The sequence below is a fragment of the Anopheles maculipalpis genome, chromosome X (assembly GCF_943734695.1).
Source record: "Anopheles maculipalpis chromosome X, idAnoMacuDA_375_x, whole genome shotgun sequence".
Lineage (NCBI taxonomy): Eukaryota > Metazoa > Arthropoda > Insecta > Diptera > Culicidae > Anopheles > Anopheles maculipalpis.
The window spans coordinates 20,011,639-20,033,337 of NC_064870.1; the positions used below are offsets into that span (position 1 = coordinate 20,011,639).

Below are 21,699 nucleotides of genomic sequence, written 5' to 3' on the forward strand. Positions count from 1 at the left end.
GAGGATATCTTGCTTTGCTTCGTGCCATGCATTTACGAATTTTTGTTTCTGTCGATAATATGGATTCTTATTAAGCTCCAAACTCAAAGCGAATAATGTATAAAGATTACAAATGAAACATTATATACAAATTATCTTTCAAGGTGTCGTCATCAGACGCTTAACTTGCTATGACCATCGTTATCGTTGAATAAAGTTATTTTTATGTCTAGCGTCGAAACATCTTGCACACGACTTGGTTTCGAACAGCGCTCGATCTGTGTCAATTCACACAGAAGTGAACGATTATGTTTGGAATCTGTGTTTCTTGCTTCCTGTTGATGCAGCATTCGTTCTCTAAATTTGGATTCTCTTCACTGTTTTACCACGAGCAAATAAATTAGCTTTAGGGCTAGCGCATGCGTGAATAAATGAGTAGCGTAGCTAAGCCAGATTCGAACGTTTAAGACAGGCGCAATAACACGGCCTGATACAAAAAGTTTGAAATATTCCCGGCGCTCCCCACCACTAAGGAAAAACTAATATCCTCTTTGCCGGAGCTAGGGCGCGTGAAGTTTTACTTAGACTTTTGGTCAGTCTGTCACGTCGCTTCAGATTGAGCAGTTCTGAATAGCTGACTTGCCAGCAATTTTGTGAAGTTTGGCCAAGTCTTTGGTTCGTCCTTTTGAGTTTTGTCTGAAATTGAGGTGAGTTCTTGGTGAGCGCGTAGCACCGTTTGCATACTTCTGTTTTCAAGCCAACAAAACACTTCTATCAAATCTTGTTACTGGCGTGCTGTTTCGTGTTCATCATAAAAAAGTGTCAAATTTATTTCATCGTACCAGCGAGTGCTCAAATTGTCAGTTTTCAAAAACAGTGTGCACCAGTACAGAATCGTACGTTGTCTGCTCATATCGGACAGCAACTCCGAAATTGTGTGCTTCCAACGCTATCATCCTTCAACCATCTTTCGACTGTATCGAAAATACAGTTTTCTTGTGATTGAATAATTGTGTCAACGTAATTCCTTTTCTTTAACGTAAGAGGAATGGAGATAATGCGTGTCATGTTTTGTGGTGATAGGGAGTCGAGAAGATATGGCCACAAACAGTGTATGTTCTATTTAAAAAAAAAACCCTGTAGAATGGCCAGGCCGTATTTGCTAGTGTATGTTCTATAATGTTCTACGAAATGTAAATGGGAAACTATTGAGAATTAGATTTGATTTTAGGGACATTAAGTGAAGAACATTTTGGTCAGGCATGAAAAAGTGAAAAGCCTTATTTTTTAAATCAAATAATAAATAATAATTCAAAAATTAAAATGGGCGGCCAGGCCCGTTGGTCCAGGCGACATCGGCGCCGGTTTTCAAATGACAGGACCGGGGTTCAAATCCCATCCGGACCGTTTCCCCGTAGGACTGACTATTCAACTACGCGGTATAGGCAAGTCTGGTAAGCCATTCAATGACCAGCCTGACCTAGAAAGTCATTTAGCCAAGAAGAATTCAAAAATTAGTACAGTACGGCAGAGAGCCGTTTTACTCAAACAGAAAAAAAAATTCAAAAATAAGCCTTTAGGGGTCAAAAATAAGGGTCTTAAGCTAATCTACCACGACTGGCAGGTTTTTTTTGTAACTTGATGTTTTGAAGATTGGTTGATGTCTCAATGTCTCAATATAACACTTCAACAAATAACATACATCAAATTTCCTCATTGATGAAACAGACATACCTTTACACTACTCAACAAAAAAGATTTTCAGTTTTATGCATTAAATAAACCAAACACACATATATTATAAACTATTGAACACATAAACAATATTTTTCTCAATTTCTCTTTACAATCCTCTTCTTGAATTCTCTTTACAAATGATGAAAATTTTACAATATTTTACATGTTTCACAATCGGTGGTAGCACAATACAATTACGTGCACCAGACCTACGCTTCAACGTGGTTGGTGCGTAGCCGAGCAAAAGTATATAAATAGGCAGATGATGCGACTTTTTGGGTCAGAGTGTGGTGTGGTCTAATTTTGGATCCTAAAACTCGGAACCAACTGATTAAAAAATCGTGTGTGTTTTGGCATGCGCGTTTCACAGCACAGACAGACAACGTGAAAATTCTTCAGTGCAAAAGAAAAAAAAAAACTTCTCGTAGTCAGACGAAAGTACGTCATTGCGCTAGCTCCACCGTCAAGATAAAAATAGAAATAGTGTATGAAACAAGAATCACAAAAAAACTGTGTAATATTAAGCATAAATAACCGATTGGAAAAGAAGAAGATTTCTTTTCATTTAAACATTGTACGTCAAAAAAAAATCTTATCTTTCATCTATTAAATCTTTGTGAAAAAAATGCACTTCAATTGTGTGACACATCTTTCTGGACATATTGAAGAAGCATATGCAATTTATATTTACATTTCCGATCTTCGTTCGACTTCCTCTACAACCACATCCATACGCTTGAGAAATATTCATGCTGTGTCAATCATCTTACATCCGGATTTGTGCACTACACGATTGATACACGTCGTTGCTAAAGTGCAACATCAGCGTGCAACGACTTACCAAGAACAGTTGGACAGTTTTGTTCCTCATATAACGATGCTTCCAGCATTAAGAGTGGTGCACCATTGATGTGTGATATTTTTAATGACATACCATTACAAATGTAACAATGAAAATTCTTTTACATTCTTATTTCAATTAACACGGTGCGTTGTACATTAAATCAAAGTTTGCTTATTTTTACCAAGATTGTTACATAACTAGAAAATATTACTATTTATGGTACTAACACATGAAAATTAATCTGTTTGCTATTTCTTGGTAGACCCAAAGTTTCAAACTAAATCATCATGGCTGACGATGAAGCAAAGAAGGCGAAACAGGCCGAAATCGAGCGCAAGCGTGCCGAAGTGCGCAAGCGCATGGAGGAGGCTTCCAAGGCCAAGAAAGCCAAGAAGGGTTTCATGACTCCGGAACGTAAGAAGAAGCTAAGGGTGAGTTTAAAAATTTATCAACTCAATAGACAACAAAAGATAGAATGTAGGGGCCAAGACCGGGGTTCAAATCCCGTCCTGACCCCCCGTAGTGAGGACATACTATACAACTGCGTGGCTTCGGCACATCTAGTAAGCACATTCGATGACCGGCGTGATCTTAGAAGGTCGCCAAGCCAAGATGATGTCGGAGATGGAATATGTTCAATAGCTATAGATAAAGATAAAATTGTATATCTTCCATCTCATCCCTACGAACTTATTTATATATTGTTTTTTTGATACGTTTTACAGTTACTTCTGCGTAAGAAAGCCGCTGAGGAACTTAAGAAAGAACAGGAGCGCAAGGCAGCTGAACGTAGACGTATCATTGAGGAGCGATGTGGCAAGCCCAAAAACATCGAGGATGCTAACGAAGGTAACAAAAACTTGCTTACTCAGTTTCACTAAACGGTTTTCCTTCCTTTACAAGTGATCTCGTCTTAGACATTAATTTATCGATATAGTTTGAAGATTATGTTAACATATTCAGTTTAAGTCATTTTTTCTAATGGATATGAAAAATAGTTATCTGGTTTCTGATTGCTGATATATCTCCCAAACAAAATGAAAGTTTTTTTTCTATTCATGAAGTACGGTCATTCCGTATTGATATGTTTATTAAATTATTATTTAGTAAAACATGGTAAACTTTTTGTAAAGTTTACCAAACTTTGTACTATTTTGAAAACTACAAGTTAATTCGTAGCGCACTACATCTATTGAATTTTGTAACTAACAGCTATAAATTAGAAACGTTACGTCAAAGTTAACGATACAAATACATTCAGATTTTTGCGTCAATCATTTTTTGAACATATTGACATTGTTCATTCTCTACTTGTTAATTTTCTCTACTGTATCTTTGTTGTTGAATGTCGATGCATTTTTGCTTATTTAAATATGAACCATTAAAATTTCGTAACCTACTCGCAAAAGTATTACAATCAATTAGAAAAAAATAGGATGTAAACTTTGTGCTAAGACATTTTTACTTCATTGTTTAATGAAATACATTCGTACTCTAATTGAAGTAAAGTTTTCCACCGATCAAAGAAATATTTTCCAATGTTCAACCTGTTGTTGTGTGCATTTGACATATTATTTATATTCGTTACTTTTGAACAAATAAAGTACTATAATTTCCACTTCAGGATGTTAAAATGTAATGTTTTTCCTTGAACAGTTTAAAGACGTTATTTCACATCCTACAAATAAATTTTAACATTTACCTCTTTGACAAACGATTTTTACGCCTTATCACTGGAATTTCGTCTTAATCCGCTCTTAATGCCAGATCAAGCGAGAAAGATCCTTCGTGACTATCATCAACGTATTAATTCCCTGGAGGAGGAGAAGTATGATCTTGAATATGTTGTTAAAAGGAAAGATATGGAGGTACATAGGCACAGAAAGTGTTTTTTTCTGCTATTTACATACTTAAAAGAAGTTCTGTTCGCTATTTTTCTCTGTGCTCTACTTTCTGCAAGAGTCGAATACTCGTCACGTTCTATTATATCTTCTTTGCATTATCTTCTCTTTACTGTGCACTCTTTATCTATCTTCCTCTGAAAGTATGTTTCTTGATCTGCGCTGCAATGTTTGTTTTTATTTAAAATTGTGTTCTATTTCAAATGTTTCGAGACTTTTACCCTTTATGTTCTCTCTGTTTTTAATAAAATGTATTTTACCTTTTATGTATTTTCTTTATTTATTCACCAGCATATTAATATTTTTACTATCTCTTTTGTGTCTGCTATCAGCTAATGACTGTTGTTCTGAGTTGCGTTCAATGTACATGTTTTAAATAATATTGTCGTACATAAATGACCGATTAATAATAGCAAAACTGTCAAATTATATGTATGTTGCTTGACTAAATTTAAGAATCGGATTGCTCTTAAAAGGAGGAAAAATGTTGGAATGACACTTCAAATATGTTAAATGTCATTTTTTTTCATTTTTACTGAAATGAAGCTGTACCGTTCACATGGGGAGTATTTCTTAATTGTTACACACAATACATCTTAATGACAATAAATTCATATAATTGCATATAATTCTGCCGGTCGGTCTACAAACGAGAGGACCAGGGTTCAAATCCCATCCAGACCGTTCCCACGTAGTGAGGACTGACCTTCCAACTACGTGATTATCGGTAGTCTAGTAAGCCATTCGATGGCCGACGTAATCTTAGAAGGACGTTAAACCAACAAGAACATACAAGACATACAAGTATTAGAAAAAAATTGTTTTCTTTGAGGAACGGCCGGGCCGTATTGCTTGTCTTATTAATGACCACGTGTGTCTACAGTGTCTCAATACATACTTGGTAAAGACTTTTTGAAATAGCAACGAACTAGTTTATCTCCTCTACACTACAAAAATTTTGAAATATGCTAAGGGGTGGTCCACAAATTACGTAACGCTACAAAAGTGATCTTTACACGGCACGAGGCTGTTACTTTTTGACTCTAACAAAGAGATATGATAAAAAAAGCGATGAGACATTGGACAAGCGGTCATAAAATTGATTATTATAAAATAATATAACAATTTTGGAGTATTCGCCATAAGTAAAACAAACGTATGCCGAAATTTTGTTTCATATAACATTCTGTTACGTAACACAAAGTGGACCCCACCCCCTCCCCCTTGTGTAACAAATCTGAACACCAGAGGGTAGTCCCTATTCCCCATTCGAGCGTTACGTAATGTATGGACGCCCCCTAATATGTATCCATGTAGTCAGTCTTAGTTGAAGTGGATTAAATCGGAATCTGAGAGTTTTTTTTATCACGTTCTTAGCATTATTTCTTTTATTTTATATACTTTTAAAGATTAATGTTTTATTGGCTAAAATGTGGAAGATGACACAATGGTACAAATTTTACGATTTGAGCTCACATCAAATCGTTGTAGCTACCGCGCCTGAAGGATCAATTATGCGGCTACATTGTAGCAATATGTATTATTTTTTATTCAACTACATGAAAACGGCGCTTTGCCGTATGGGCAACACCGCATGTGTTGACTGATTACAAATTCCACAACACATTTCCTACTTGAGTTTTGACTTGTCTCGCGCATACTCGGTTGAATTTTTGTGCTGGTGGTGCATGGAGGTAGTGTATGTGGTGATCTACAGGATTATTGCAGGATTTCCAATGTGTCGTCCAAGTCTATTGCAGTATTTGTTATCGTTGTTATTTTTGTTATACCTGGGTCTGGTTTGATTATTGTTCATTAAAATTATTTTTGCAGGTATTTATAAGTGATAGATACAGGAAAGATAAAGGCAAAAGTAATCATAAAAACAAACACAGTAGGTGGCAGTTCAAAGGCCGCTGGTTGCACAAAAAAAAAAAAGATTTAATCATACAACAATATTCGCTTGAGTTGAACTATCATTTGAAATAGACCGTATAGACCACTGGCTACATTGGTTCATCACAATTTCGATTGAGGGTCATAAGATAACTAAATACAATACATGCCATATTAGCATGCATGAAATCAGAATTGTGAAACCCAATGCTGTCTGTGCTCTGTTTCCCGATACCAATTATAAAACTACATTTTATGAGTATAGATTTAGAGAATATGAAAGTTCTTTTATACACAAAATAGTTTTTTATTTCTTTTCATTTCAATTCCTATTATAGCCATTCTGAAGAACATATGTAAAGAATATCACTCAAGAATTTGCTCCCTGGAAGGCGAAAAAATTGATTATGAATATGAAGTTGCTAGGAAGGATTTCGAGGCAAGCAAATTAAAGCATTTAAATTCAACCCAAAGGCATCGTCATAATAATAGTTATACTTCGTTTGACGCAGGGGTTGCTAACATCAATTTGGCAAACCGCTTTGGAAGTATATTCAATAGATGGCCAACTTTAACAGCTCGCTGGTCTAGTAGGGCTCTTTTTATTAGCTGCATCTTAAACTATCATTGAAATAATTGATAACCACAACTGCTGAGGTGATTTTTATTTGGCAATAGTGATTTTAACGCTAAGTGTTCTTTGAAACACGGCAGCTCGATGTACATGATCAGTCATAACAATTTGAAAAGTTTTTACTTTAAATTTTAAATCGTCATAACAATAGTTGCGGGATAACGCAGGGGTTGCTAACATCAATTTGGCAAACCGCTTGGAAGTGTATTCAATAGATGCCCCATTTTAACAGCTCGCTGGTTTTGTATGGTACAGCTTAGCTACTTCTTAAATTATTACTGAAATAATTGATAACCAAAAATCCTGAGGTGAATCTTTTCGCAATAGTGTCTTTAGCGCTTATTGTCATTTAAAACACGGCAGCTTGTGATACATGATAAGTTACAATAATGAAACAGTTTTTAACTTACTTAAATATTTTATTGTACTCGAATCAATTTTGCGTTCATACCTTTGAAACCTTATAATATGTTGACCACCTGCTTATGATTTAGAGGTTTTTGGTCGATTAAACAATAATTAATGCAATCTTTTGCAGTAAAACTTTGACCATATGGGACATTAAAGCTATTATTGGCTTCAGCAAATAGTTTGTGCTTTTGTTAAATATTTTTTTGCTTATATTTTTGTATTTTTCATAACATATAGTGATGGTAGTTGCATTTCAACAACTTCACCGGTGCTTTATTTGCTGGTTGCTGGACGCTGTATTTAATTAAACTACATTTTAAACTGCTTTCAACGGTCAATACCGTGTGAACAATTTTAATGCCTGTTTTAGGCGAAATATTTGTACGCCCAAATTAGTACACCATAAGCCTTATGCAATTGTGTTTTCGATCCTAAGTTTGGAATTTTTGCTATAATATGCGATCCGATTTTTCTGCATTTTAGTTAAAAAAGATCCTGAATCGTGTACATAAAATAAAATCATTTGACAAGAGAACAACTACATACAGTGAAATCTTTTCAAGCTGTTACCTGTTATTTCTCTTAGTTGCACATGGATTTTATTCACGGAAATCCGCAATTTTGCAATGTTTTGGTTTTTTAAACTATTTCATCATAGTTGAATTGGATTACCTGTGCAATGATGCGATTAGAGCCTACTAAGATATTTTCCTCATTCTCCCAGGGAGGGAGTTGGGCTTACAGCATCCATCAGATCGCCATTGCAATTGTCATTTTAACATTTTGTAACACGGTTTTGTACGGAGTGTATCGTCGAAAGTGCATTCAGTTTTCATAATGGTTTGCTCCGCAGCACCTTTCGATAATCGAAGGACAATTTTCAATGTTGGAACTACTAAATTAGACTGTTTTTGGTGCGAGAACTTAATGTACTGTATCCGCAAGGCTCGGCGCGCTTAAATCAAATTGCTTGCAAACCTAATCTACCCGGTTACAAAAATGGTCTAATTTGTTTAGTCCATTGTTCTAGCTGAGCCCAGCTTATAGCAATCTCCTTGCTATTTTTCTATTATCTAAGCTGACAGTGCCGTCAGTATGCATAGCGAGATGTAACTGTATTTATGAAATAAAAGCAATCTATGAAGCTTAAGATTTGCGGTAGCACGTTCTGTAAATCAGCATCTAAGTAACTTTTATGGGAGTGTTTGTTAAAATGTGTGATTTTTTATTTTCGGCCGAGTTTTTATTACAATCTTAGTGTGCAATACAATCTTTCCCAGCAAAAGAAGTTTAATAAACAAAAAATATTTCTTACAACATTCTTTAAAGCTTCGGAACAGTTTCATTCTTAGCACTTGAATGGTTTTTAAATACTTTATACCAGAACAAAATGTATTTGTACAAAATGTCTCATATCCAGCCATAATGTAGGATTGTTTTTGCAGGAAACGCAAAAACTTTCAATGCATGTCTTTGGGTTTACGAAGTAGTAAATCTAAGAAGTATAAAAAAATTGAAACTTCAAGACAAACTTCTCTGAAAAAAAAAAAAACATTTATTCAACGATCTACCATAATCACTTTTAAAATCCAGTCCAAAATAATATGAATGCTCTTGCCTATTTCATCCTTTTTCATAGCCGAGCTTCAAACAATTTGTAAGGAATATTGGAATAGGGTATTTGGTTTGGAAGGTGACAAATTTGATTTAGAAAGAATGGAAAAATTGAAACAGTTTGAGGTAAATCTTTTGATTTTGTTATGATATTTGAGTTTTATATAAATGAGTGACATTTTTGATATTGTTGTATTCACTAAAGTTTTTTACACCTTACTTAATTTTTAAAATTAAGATCAATCCACCATTGATGATAAAAGCTATCATTGGTATTTGCAAATATTGTTGTGTGAACCCAACATCCGACACATTGACATACATGGATACACATTCCTAAAATTCACTCTTTTATGAATATATGCATCATAAATGAATTAATATTTCGAATTTTGTTTTAATAAGAAAAAAAACAAAATATTGTAAGTGTTTATCGTCAGCATTGCATAGAATATTTAAAAGCATGCATTGTTAAATCAATGAAATTTTATCTAAATAAATGGGAAAAGATTCCTCAATTTTTAATTCTTCAACACAAGTTTTAATCAAGCCAACGCTAGCTATATAATTTAACGAATATCTTAATCAGTGCTTACGCACATATTTTTAACACAATCAACTGATGACAAAGCAACTCACGTTTACGGAATTCTATAAGTTATTTTGCCAATGAAAAAAAAACAAACAAGAAAAAAACACAAAAAATACATAACCTTTGTTACGTCAAAGTGCTCTTAAAAAGAAAACAAATTGATTATCAATTTAAATCATTATTTTATTGTTTTTGAAGTTATTTTCTACCCTTCCCGGTTTTCTGTCTGCCCATTCAATTTTGATTGACTTTAAAAGTGCATTTGATCCAACTCGAATTTAGTTGTAAACGGGTAAAACGAAGAGTATAATACCATAGGATTTTTATTTTTTTAATTGAAAGTTCAATGTGCAGAGGTACTTGTAAGCTTATCTGTCCGTAACGTGTATGTATAATTTATGTATTACAAAAGTGTTTTGCATTATTCATATTCGCTGGACTGTCTTATAATTTACAGTATCTAAAATAATATTTGTAATAACGTTTTTTTTTCTGTGCCAAAACAGTGTTTGAACAGTCTTGAGATCCAAATGATAAATTTTATTACACAACAATTATACCTTTACAAGTCGCTGTACAGGGTGCTAAATCGAGAATTCAACTTGTACTTAGTATGGAGCATAACTGCTAAAGTAAAAGGTTAAATGCTTACTTGTTAGCTCCTTTCTGTCGAATAATGTTGTGTTGTGTGTGTGTTAATTCCATTGTTTGAATTATACATGTTCAACAGCAATTTACATACATCCAAATTATAAAGCAAAACTGTTTTAATCTCTTGATTGATTATTACTCACTCAAACCAATCAGTAAATAGTGGTATGTTTTTGATTGTTAGATAAGATACCCATAATTATTAGAAGATTTATTTTGATCAAAGCTCTTCCTTATCTAAGTATCAAAACTCGCTTTTCCCATTTGCAGACCAATTGAAAGACATTGTAAAAGAATATTACAACCGTATGTATACGTGTGAAGGCCAAAAATGGGATTTGGAATATGAAGTCCGGAAAAGAGATTGGGAGGTACTGAACGAATTCGAAAACTATTTTAAACAGTTTAAAACCAATCCAGCTATTCACGTAAAATCCATGAATGCCTTTTTTTTAAATCCAGTCATTTTACCATTCCATGAATCCATGCCCGACCACTCCTTAGTACCAGTGTTATATGTATATTTACTTAGAAATGTACATATATCTATAATATATGTTATGTATACTTCAAAAATAATATATTATACATATATGTATTCCATGTTAAAGCATATTCAAAAGTAGTATGTATTCAAACGGATATTTTCAATCTCAGTAGCTAATTTTTCTCATTGTCATTCCCAAATTCATTTAGATAGTATTGTACTTTTAAATGCACATTGTTGATTATCGATTCAAATGCGTACTCGTTTTTGTTACTATTTCTTCTTTTAAAATTCTCATATTATCATGCTGCATATTCGTTAGCTTCATTATTTTGTCTACCACCGAAATTCCAATTATTGTACTTTGTTTATCACGTTTTCCGACACATTCGATGAGATGTTTCATTTAGTTCTAATTGCCAACAATTTTGTTCAATATACGATTGCAACACTGATGCTTATAATTATGAATATGCTTATTTACGAAACAACTTTGTTTTCGCATGCCACTCCTCTGACGCCATAAATTCTTTAATGGATTGCTTTCTTATGGATTGCCTCAAGAACAATACTAGTTTCGTTAACCAAGTCAGAAAGATAGAAAAGAAAACTATTCTTACATTTGTTGGCTAGTGATGACTGATAAAAGAATCTTTCTTTATTTTTGTCAGAACACATTTTTTTTAATTTTATCATTTATATTACTTGTTTCTCTATGTTTGCCAATTAAACAGTGTTCAGTTATGATTTCGAACATAAAATATAACAAACGCATAGATTTTTTTTTTGCTATTATGCTGTTCTAACCATTTCTCTAACAATAAGTTTTTACATAAAAGATTAAAATAACTAAGTTTTTTTAAACTACTTCCTGCATGTTAACAATGCTCGCATTCCACCAATTTTAGAAGTCTTTGTGTTGCAAATTTATTTTTTTATCGTTTGATAGCAGTCTTATTTTTCATAGTTGTGTAGCATCGTAGCCCGATTCGATGTTCTAGTATCGAAATATTCTTTAACAAACAGATTCACTATTAGAGCAGGCCTGTTTTTCTTCCAAATTCTGATAAAACGGCCTGGCCTTCAAGTGTAAAGACCTTTACAAAATTATATAAGTCACGAACATATAATCTAAGGCAGTAGCGAGAAAATATATAAACATGAACATTTTCTGAAAACCTTGCAGAACCAAAAAAAATTAAAATTATGAATTTATTCAAATCTAAATGAAAAATAAAACAACGACAGTATCTATGCTGCAAAATTAAAAATGCCGGCTCTCCTTGTCTGGCATCACAATAATTCTTGGCGTATTGTTCTACCTAAAATTGAAAAGGTTGATTACTGAGTTGATAAATTACATTGACGACAGGTTGTTTGTTTTATTTCAGGTTTGGAACTACACGCTTTTTTTGATAACATAGTTATTTTTAGCGCATTTTGATGTTTTGAATCAATGAATCAGAACCTAGTTTTTTATATTTGCTTAAAGATTCCGATCATAATTGGAATGCTCTGCGTCACCTTACCAATGCTTGTATTGTTTAACATTTTTTAAAGTTTTGTTGAATCGCCGTTGAACTACTAGGTTAATTTATGATCCGATTTTGTACCCGTTAAAGATTCAAATATGTTTTTTGATCGTTGGCTTCTGCAATATCTGGAAATATTTAGCTGTACTGGTAAGACGAGTTTTCATCCTCATGAAATTTCTCTCCCTCATTTGGCATTATAACCGATGTCTAAGGTTTTAAGTAGGTCAGGTTTGGGAATCTTTTAATTTATTATGTATTATGTAGTTTTGATTATGGTTATGTATTCATCTATGATTGGGAAGTCAGTCCTAAGAAAAAATATTGGATCGGGTTTTTCGGAATACAACAATAGAAATTCATACGATACGAGTGTTGATGTGCAGAATAAATGGCTCATGCAATATTGAACTATCAATGGATAGCAGTATCATATTTGAAGATGATATTTTCACTCAATGATCTACGAGTATATCACGGAATTGCATATTTTATGTTCGATCTTACGTTTCGATTGCAGTTTTATTTTTACGTCAATATGTTATATTTGATCTTATGTTTTTGTTCACACAAGCTGAAAGGCTTATAAAATAGTAATGATGCCAGTGCAAAGTTTGCTTCAAATAGTCACTGACAAGTTTCATGTTTAAATTTTTTTGAATTTTTATTTCATTCCAATCGCATCGTTATGATGAACATGAAATCGGGCTACAAACTATGATCATGATTGATTGACTATGATTGTTAATATTTGAACTTTACATATTATGTTTGAAAATTTAAAAAAAGTTGTTCATGCAATTGAAAGGAATAAAATATATATAAGAAATTATGCATTTTTTTATCTCCGTAACGACAACATGATCTTATTGCAATATGAATTTAAGGATTGTACTAGTTTTATACAATTTTATTATCACATTATAACAATGAAGATAAAAGAACAATGCAATATTCATTGTTGAGTAAAAGATAATCCACTAACATGATATTTCATTGCTTAATTTGTCCATGTCCATTTTGCATATTTGTCCATGGACAAATTGAAACTGTTGTTGGGGTTTTATCTCAACCGAAGATTTTTTAAAAATGTGTTTATTCGACTCCAGACTAAACTGCGGCATGCTCTCCATACAAACTGACAATCAATAGTAGCCTGCGCCAAAATCAAACAACATAAACAAAAGTTTTTTTTTGTGGAAAATATGACTATACAAAGTTAAAATTTGCTTGATAGACATTCTTAACAATTATAGACGGTTGTTAAGAAATGCACTACTTTTTATAGCACATTTAATCTTCCAAACAAGTTTCAAGGTTTTCTTTTCGTTTAGCAAACAATCCGTCATAGAAGCACAACAAATATCAAACGCTTCGAGATGTGTTGACCTGTTTCGGTTTAAATGCTCATGACTGCTCGAATGTTTCACAGAAGCCGGCTAAAAAAATTTTAATTTTCAGGTTGAACTCATCATAGATCCTATTGTTTGGTTAATTTTCATGACATGCAACATTTCACAGGCATTTTGTTTAATATGAATAAATTAAACTGAACTCATATGCTGAAGAATACGAATACCGTCATAATCCAAAACGTATAAAATTAAGTGAGAAATCTCCCAAACATGTGATACATGAATTTACAACAAAGAAAAGGCATTGTATCATTTGAACAAAACTAAGATAAATATAAAAAAGTCACACACTAATTGCAGGGCCCAGAACTGTTGCCATTAGAATATGTTACTAAAAAGTGGAGCGTACTTTTGAAATCGTATCGTTTGAAATATCGTAAATTAAACGATATACAAAATCGTTAGATTTCTGTTTTCAAACAAAATTTTAAACCTTTCTGAGGAAAACGTTTTTATACTAATGTGAAATGTTTCGTAAAGGCATTAAATTCCGAATATAAAAATATGATAACATATTATGTAAAGTTAGAATGTTTAGAAAAATAGATTAACTTATTTACTAACAACCATATAGTTAATACAAAAATTCAACCGTTTTGTAATGTAATAACATGAGTAATCTCAACATCTCTTTACATTATCAAAGTTGCTAAAACAATTAAGCAAGCAATCAGCTTTTAAAATTATGAGTTGATTAGAACAAAAACTGTTCATTACAAACAATTGAAACATCTCTTAGAAAAATGCAGAAAGAGGCAAATTGAAAGTAAAAACATCAATTTTAAACATGATGCCTCCAAACATATCAAAATATCATGGATAGGATCGGGTTATTGTATTTTTTGTATTTTTTTCTTGGCATTGGTTACATTGTACTCGAGTTGGTCATCAGGCGCAGTTTACAATCACGAGTCATAGAACTCATACATAATATCACATTAAATTTCAGCTACATTGTACACGTTTTAAATGTAACTCTATAGTTTGTTGCTGCTATGGAATATGCCGAGCACATGAAGTTATGCTGTTTTGTATTTATACATTAAAAACCAATTTGGTTTACTTTATCATGCCGTTTTCGTTTCATACAACAATTCGAATGACATTTTCATTACTTAACCTATTTATTTACCTCATGAGCTTTACTACTTATTTATCCAAGCATCATTAACCATTTTAGGCAAAAAGATATGATTTTTTTTGCTACAGAAACCCTATCAAACGTTATGAATTTGCACAACTACTTAGTAGCCCAAAAACTCATGTTATTTTTTCGAGATCGTCACTTTTTCGATGAATATATTGAACAAAAAAAAAATTACCTACAAACTTTATCGAAACGTGTTGGAAAAAAAAACTGAAAACGTTTAACGCTTTCCATTGGTTAGATTTTTAATATGGACTTGGCAGAAATAAAATAAATTTACGATAATTATCATACTGCATCGGCCTATCTCCCAACACTGTTTTACATGGTTGTTAAAATTAATCGAAAATTATGGTTACTAGCGCTACAGATAACGTTTCGCTTACCAATGCCTTGCAGTAAAATCGATAATTGAGCTCTATTTTAGCGTAACAGAAGGATAAACACATTTACTGCTTCAACATAATTTTTATTTCAGTTCGTTGACTAAAGAGTTCTCATCGCTTTTGTAAATATGTTAATTAACTAACAACATGCCTTACGAACTAATCACAAAGTTGTGGGTGTACGCATATCTCAATGCTTTATCATCTTTTAAATCACATATGCTTTCTTTTCCTGCTTAAAATCAGATGCTTAACTGAAACAGGTGCTACTGAACCAATACTAATGACTGAATTTTTTCTTTTTTTTTTGCATCTCACGGAAACAACCATTTAGATCTCCGATCTAAATGCCCAGGTTAACGATCTGCGCGGCAAGTTGTAAGTATAGTCGAATTGAGTGTATCGATTGGTATTTATTACTGAATCTGTACAATTTGTTATTTTTTACCCAACAGTGTTAAACCCACTCTGAAGAAGGTCTCCAAATACGAGAACAAATTTGCCAAGCTTCAGAAGAAGGCTGCCGAATTCAACTTCCGTAACCAGCTTAAGGTTGTCAAGAAGAAGGAATTCACCTTGGAAGAGGAGGACAAAGAGGTACGATCAATGATTAATAACTAAGTAGATTTGAAGGACCGATATTTTACTATTTTTGTTCTATATTTTTTCATGATTGCGACAACTGTGGTTTAAGTTTTTGTGTAAAAATGTGCGAAAATCGTTTAAGGACCTTTGTTTTATTATTAAGATTTTTTGCTTTCAAATTTTTTTAAAAAAATTTCGCATTTTATGAAAGAGTTGTCTAGTGCAAGTGGACAATGGACAAAAAGTTGTTTTTTGTTTTCATCAGACTGAAGATACTTTTTTTATTATTTTGGATATTTCAAACGTTGTTTGTTGCTTGTTTATCCAATATACGCTACATTTTACGATTTTTTACATATTAGTTGCTTTTCTGTAAAGTGAAATGTAGTATACCATTTTTCTGCCACATGATCTAACATCGATCTTAGATTTAATATCTAGTAACACCTTCCAACATAACTCGAAACGAAAAGTTCATCAAAATTTATTTTTAAAAGTAAAGGAGAAGTTCTAAAAACCTGGAACAAACCCATAACAACAAGAAAAAAGATCGAAAAACACGAAATGTTTATCTTAAATCATAAAAAAACTAACTTTGATTCCCCTTTTTTCCCTAGACGTCATTTAACATAAAAGTAAAATAGAGAATACCATATACGCTGTATATATTCCATCAATGTTAACATATTTCAACGAAAACAATCTTCAGTCATGTTTAGGAACACAGAATTATTTGTTTATCGTCGCAATACAATGGTTTTTGAATCTTTGAAATCCTTTTTGAATGCAATAGGTCCTTCTCAACCATTGATTTTGGTTTTTGGTTGAAAAATGAATGCAAACACCAAATGAAAAATTGATGATCCGATTCCTACCTACCGTTAACAGGCAAAGAAATCGGAGAAAGCCGACTGGCAGAAGAAGTAGATGTAGCTGACATCATGATCAACCAACTACATAGATTGAAGCCATCCGTTCTCTGATATTATTTCGACACTAAATAAAATGTGACGCGCGAACACCATAAAGATATATTCAGTCATATCAACCATCCTTACTTCACATAAAGAGAACTTTTCGCCAACACATATCGTATTTTCTAGAAAACACCTAGCATGGAAATTACAACCCAAAGAGCTACCAAATAGAAAATGAAGTACTACCGCGTTCAAAGCCTTCTTTACGAGTATATTTGAAATTTTTTCCGTAATCAATCATTCAAATCGTCTGAAATCTCAAACTGTATGAATCTCATTGATATTGAAATTCAAAACACTTAAAACAAATGTAATCCAATGTTCTGAGGATTTCATTGGCTTAGGTGTAAGGTCATTACTCAACTATTTGTCATTTGTTAAATTATTTTACTCAATCCAAGTATAAAAGGATCCGTTGAGTTGTCTAAATTTGGAAAACTACTTCCAAACTGCAGTTCATCCACCCTCGAAATGGTTATACGAGTATTTATTATTTTAGTACACTACAATTACCGGCAAAAAGAGTAGTAGACATTTTTCTTCAGGTAATAAAAACTTCTAACGCGTTATAAAGTAATTGCATGTTTTAGAGACGTGTGACTTTGATTTGCTTTAAATCATTGTTCACAGATTAAAATTGTCTGATAGAATCGTTGTGTTTAAACTTATTACAACCAAACAGAATTGAACAGTTGTAAGAAGTGAATAACAGAAAACAGTAGCAGTGCTACAGTGAAATGGTCATTTGTTGACAAAACGTTTAATCTTTTGAACAAATTGGTACTAATTTATTATGTCTTTTATTTTCTTTTTTCAACCTTTCTCTATATTTATCGTCGAATCGCTTCCTCGTGTGCCAAACCATTGTCCGGAAAAAAACAATGTTCATCTGGCCATCAAAATCATATTTATAATGAGCAGAAGAAACCGGACTGGTCTAAGAAGGGAGACAGTAAGGTGAAAGAAGAAGCAGCAGAAGCTGTTGAAGCCGAGGCATAACTCTTAATAACTTCTTACAAGATGCAGCGAAGTGTGTCACAACATGCGCATTGATGCAAATTTTTGATACAACCCTGATAATAAAAAATCACAAATAAAAACCCATTTCTATCCTGTGCTTTCCCTAATAACAATTGTGAGTTTATTTTCAAGCAAAATTAAAAGTAGTGAATTGTGAATCCGAAAAGATATGCGACGCTTTGGTAAATGTGGAAAAAGCACAGAAGAAGAAGTTTAAAAAACGAAAACAGCCAACACAGCAACCGGTGATTTTTTTCAAAACAAACCTTTAAAGCCAAAGTGCAACCGAAACCTCCAAGCGAAAACATCAAAAGCTGACCATTTTACGTCAAACAGATACCGATTCATGAACTCTCGTATTCCCATGCGCTTTCGCTCACTCTCACGCAAGGTTACGACAGCGTTTTTCCGAATATTAAAAAAAAAAACAGCACTATAATTCGTCGCGGAAGAACCGAGAAAGAATAAGAAACAAGAATAAGCAAGGAACAATGACCCAAACAGAACAGAGAGGCGAATGTAGTCTCTTATACTCAAAGCCTCTATAAATAAACGAAGAAAAAAAAACCCAAACCGAACAATACAAGCTATACTTCCCTGAGAATCCGATCTAAATAAAAAGAGTCCGGACTAAAAAAAAGCCCAGATTCAAAAAGAGTCCTGACCATAAACGAGTCCGGAATCGTTTTTGCGGCGGCGCCGCAACACTTGGCTTGTACCTATCCAAAAAAAAGGTAACCCGTCCTTGGTCTCAAATTACCGCGGCATCTCACTTCAACGTGCGATATCAAAGGTGTTACTACTTGCTTCTTGAATACTACTTGAATACTTGCTTCATTCATTCCTTTGTAGCGTACAATTCAAATATGCAGTTAGTTTCTGAACTATTAGTATAAACGAAGCTCAAAGAATTCAACTCCCGATCCTTATGTATAAACATACCACAAGTTACAGGAAGAATAAAAAGTCAGTCGGTTTTCAACCATCAACTCACGCGCACGCAATACCTTGTTACACTCTTTCGCTTACTAATCGCAATACGCACCTTTGAACTAATTAATACCCCACGGGAGGCATTCCCCAAACTGGTGACCCCGACGTGATTGTCAGCAACCAATACTGTGCAAAAAAAGTATCGCTTACAAGTGTTTCCATCATGACAACCGAAGAGAAGAGCAACTAAAGCGAAAAGACGATAGTGGCGAAAGTGAACTTCCCGGAATTTGACGCTGATGACATCGACACGTGGTTTGTATGTCTCGAAGCGGCATTTTGCGTGAACGGGATCCGATTAGACAACTTTAAATACAACGCCATCATTAGGAACTCGTGCAAATCAACCGAGATGCGTCGCCTTGGAGGAGAAAGTTGCACCGATACGGTTCTAGCTAACATATGGCTCCGCGCTTTGCCCATGGCCGTCCGATCCATCATCGCATCAATGCCATCCGCGACCCTTGACGATCAGGCAAAGGTGGCCGATGAAATTATGGAAGTTCCCCGCAACGATATGTGTGGCGTCAGTGCAGTGGCCCAAAATGAATTGCTACCAACTCAGGCAGGAACAATAGCCGTGCTTGAAGAGAAGATCGAAGCTCTCTCCCGCCAATTGGGAAAGGTGCTTTCCAGCGATCGTGGACGATACAATGCAGCTCATTCCTCGAATTACCGCAACCGTTCGTCATCCCGCAACTCATCATATCGACGCAGCGCTTCTCGGAATCCGTATGGTACAGGTCGTTGGATGTATTGGTATCATCTTCGTTACGGCGCAAAGGCGCAGAAGTGTGAAAAGCAGAAGCAGGACGACCATTCCACGAAGTGCTGTTTTTTCGATCAGCGCTCATCCATACCTGCGGACACAACGTAGAAACTTCTCCACCACAAACACGGCGTAAGGTTTCTTTTGTAGAAAATGTAAGCCCCACCACAGTTCAAGTAAGTTATCCTACAAATACTAACATACAGCATAAGGACAAAATTGCAGTACAAAGAATTCAGGTTGTAGACAACACCAATTGGAACCGTTATTTGATCGACACTGGGGCAGATATATCGGTGTTACATCCAAATTCACGTGAACGACAACATATTTCACCTCGCACACTTTACGCCGCAAACGGAAGCATCATACATACATATGGAACTAAAAGACTTTCCGTCAATCTTGGTCTGCGTAGAAATTTTACATGGAATTTCGTAATTTCTTGAACACTACGATCTTCTCGTCGATGTGAAACGAAAGAAGCTTATTGACAACGTTACAAGACTGCAAGTCAGCAACATAAATTCAACAAACGGTCAACCAACAATATGTACCTTCCGAGTAGACTATCCTTTTGATAAGATCATTTCGGATTTTAAAGACATCACCACGTTAAACGTGCAACGGAAACCAACGCATTCTGTCGAACACCAAATCATCACTACCAGCCCTCCAAACTTCTGCCGGCCACGTAGACTTCCGTTGCATTTGCTGAACAAAGCAAAGGCTGAATTTCGTTATATGATGGAGCAAGGAATATGCCAGCCATCAAAAAGCAGTTGGGCCAGTCCTCTCCATGTGGTAAGAAAATCCAATGGTAAGTGGCGCACATGCGGTGACTATCACAATCTTTATGCAGTTACAGTCCCAGATAGGTATCCTGTACCACATATCCAAGATTTTAGTAATATCCTTCACGGAAAGAGCATCTTTTCCTGCATCGACTTGCAACGTGCTTACCATCAAATACCAGTCGCCAAAGAAGATATAGCGAAAACAGCGATCACAACACCATTCGATTTATTCGAGTTTCGTGTGATGACCTTTGGTTTGCGAAACGCTGGACAGACTTTGCAACGACACCTTCATGCAATCTTTGGTGATTTACCTTATGTTTTCCCGTGTGTTGATGACCTGTGTATAGCATCTTCTAATACAGAGGAGCATATTCAACATCTCAAAATAGTTTTTAAACGTCTTCGCAAACATGGTCTAGCCATCAATGCTGACAAATGTCAGATCGGTAAATCTACAGTTCATTTTTTGGGACATTGTATCACACCCGATGGAATCACACCAAAAACAGATAAGGTTAAAGCCATTATTGATTTCCCCAGACCAGCCACAGCTAGGGAAATGAAAAGATTCCTTGGAGCAATAAATTTCTACCGACGATTTATACCCAACGCTGCTCAAAGTCAATGCAAGCTGCAGAACATGATCCAGGGTAATATAAAAAACGACAAATCACCGTTGTCATGGGATGAAAATACCAACAATGCATTTCTAAAATGCAAAGAAGACTTGGCCAATGCAACCCTTTTGGCACATCCCTCACCAAACTCTACCCTTGTTTTGGCTGTTGATGCATCGAGCACAGCAATCGGCGCAGCATTACACCAAGTCGGAAAGAAAGGTCCAGAACCACTTGGATTCTTCTCAAAGAAATTGAATACATCGGTGCAAAAAGCTAGCACATACGACCGTGAGCTCTATGCCATGTATGAAGCAGTGAAGCATTTCAGATATATGTTAGAGGCACGTCAATTCTGCATTTTAACCGATCACAAGCCCCTTGTTACAGCATTTCATCAACATCCCGATAAAGCTAACCCAACGCAACAGAGAAGATTAAGCTACATAAGCGAATATAAAACTGACATTCGTCATATTCCTGGGGAAAACAATAACGTAGCTGATATGTTGAGCCGAATCGATGCCATCACAAATGACAACATCGACTTCGAAAAAATGGCTGAGGCACAGCGAACCGACGGAGAAACACAACATTTTATCAACAATCCACCGAAGAACACCACAATTATAGTAAAAGAAATAAGCTTGCCTTCAATAACTAAAACATTGTTCTGCGACGTTTCTACTACTACAGCTCGACCAATAGTACC

At 34.5% G+C, this 21,699-nt stretch overlaps 1 protein-coding gene across 6 annotated transcripts; it reads left to right on the top strand.

Moving 5' to 3' along the window:
• Positions 1–613: 613 nt before the first annotated feature.
• LOC126560614 (troponin I) lies at positions 614–17,787 on the top strand. 6 transcript variants are annotated; one of them, XM_050216607.1, is made up of 7 exons: positions 614–686; positions 2,823–2,991; positions 3,286–3,409; positions 9,042–9,142; positions 15,561–15,604; positions 15,682–15,823; positions 16,700–16,795. In XM_050216607.1, exons 2-7 carry the CDS (start codon positions 2,848–2,850, stop codon positions 16,736–16,738), a joined length of 594 nt encoding a protein of 197 aa, XP_050072564.1. In that variant the 5' UTR covers positions 614–686; positions 2,823–2,847; the 3' UTR covers positions 16,739–16,795. The 6 variants fall into 6 exon arrangements, with proteins under 6 accessions (XP_050072564.1, XP_050072543.1, XP_050072558.1 ...); XM_050216586.1 differs by lacking the exon at positions 16,700–16,795 and adding an exon at positions 17,710–17,787 and having other exon boundaries at positions 618–686; XM_050216601.1 differs by lacking the exon at positions 9,042–9,142 and adding an exon at positions 4,328–4,428 and having other exon boundaries at positions 622–686.
• Positions 17,788–21,699: the final 3,912 nt, after the last annotated feature.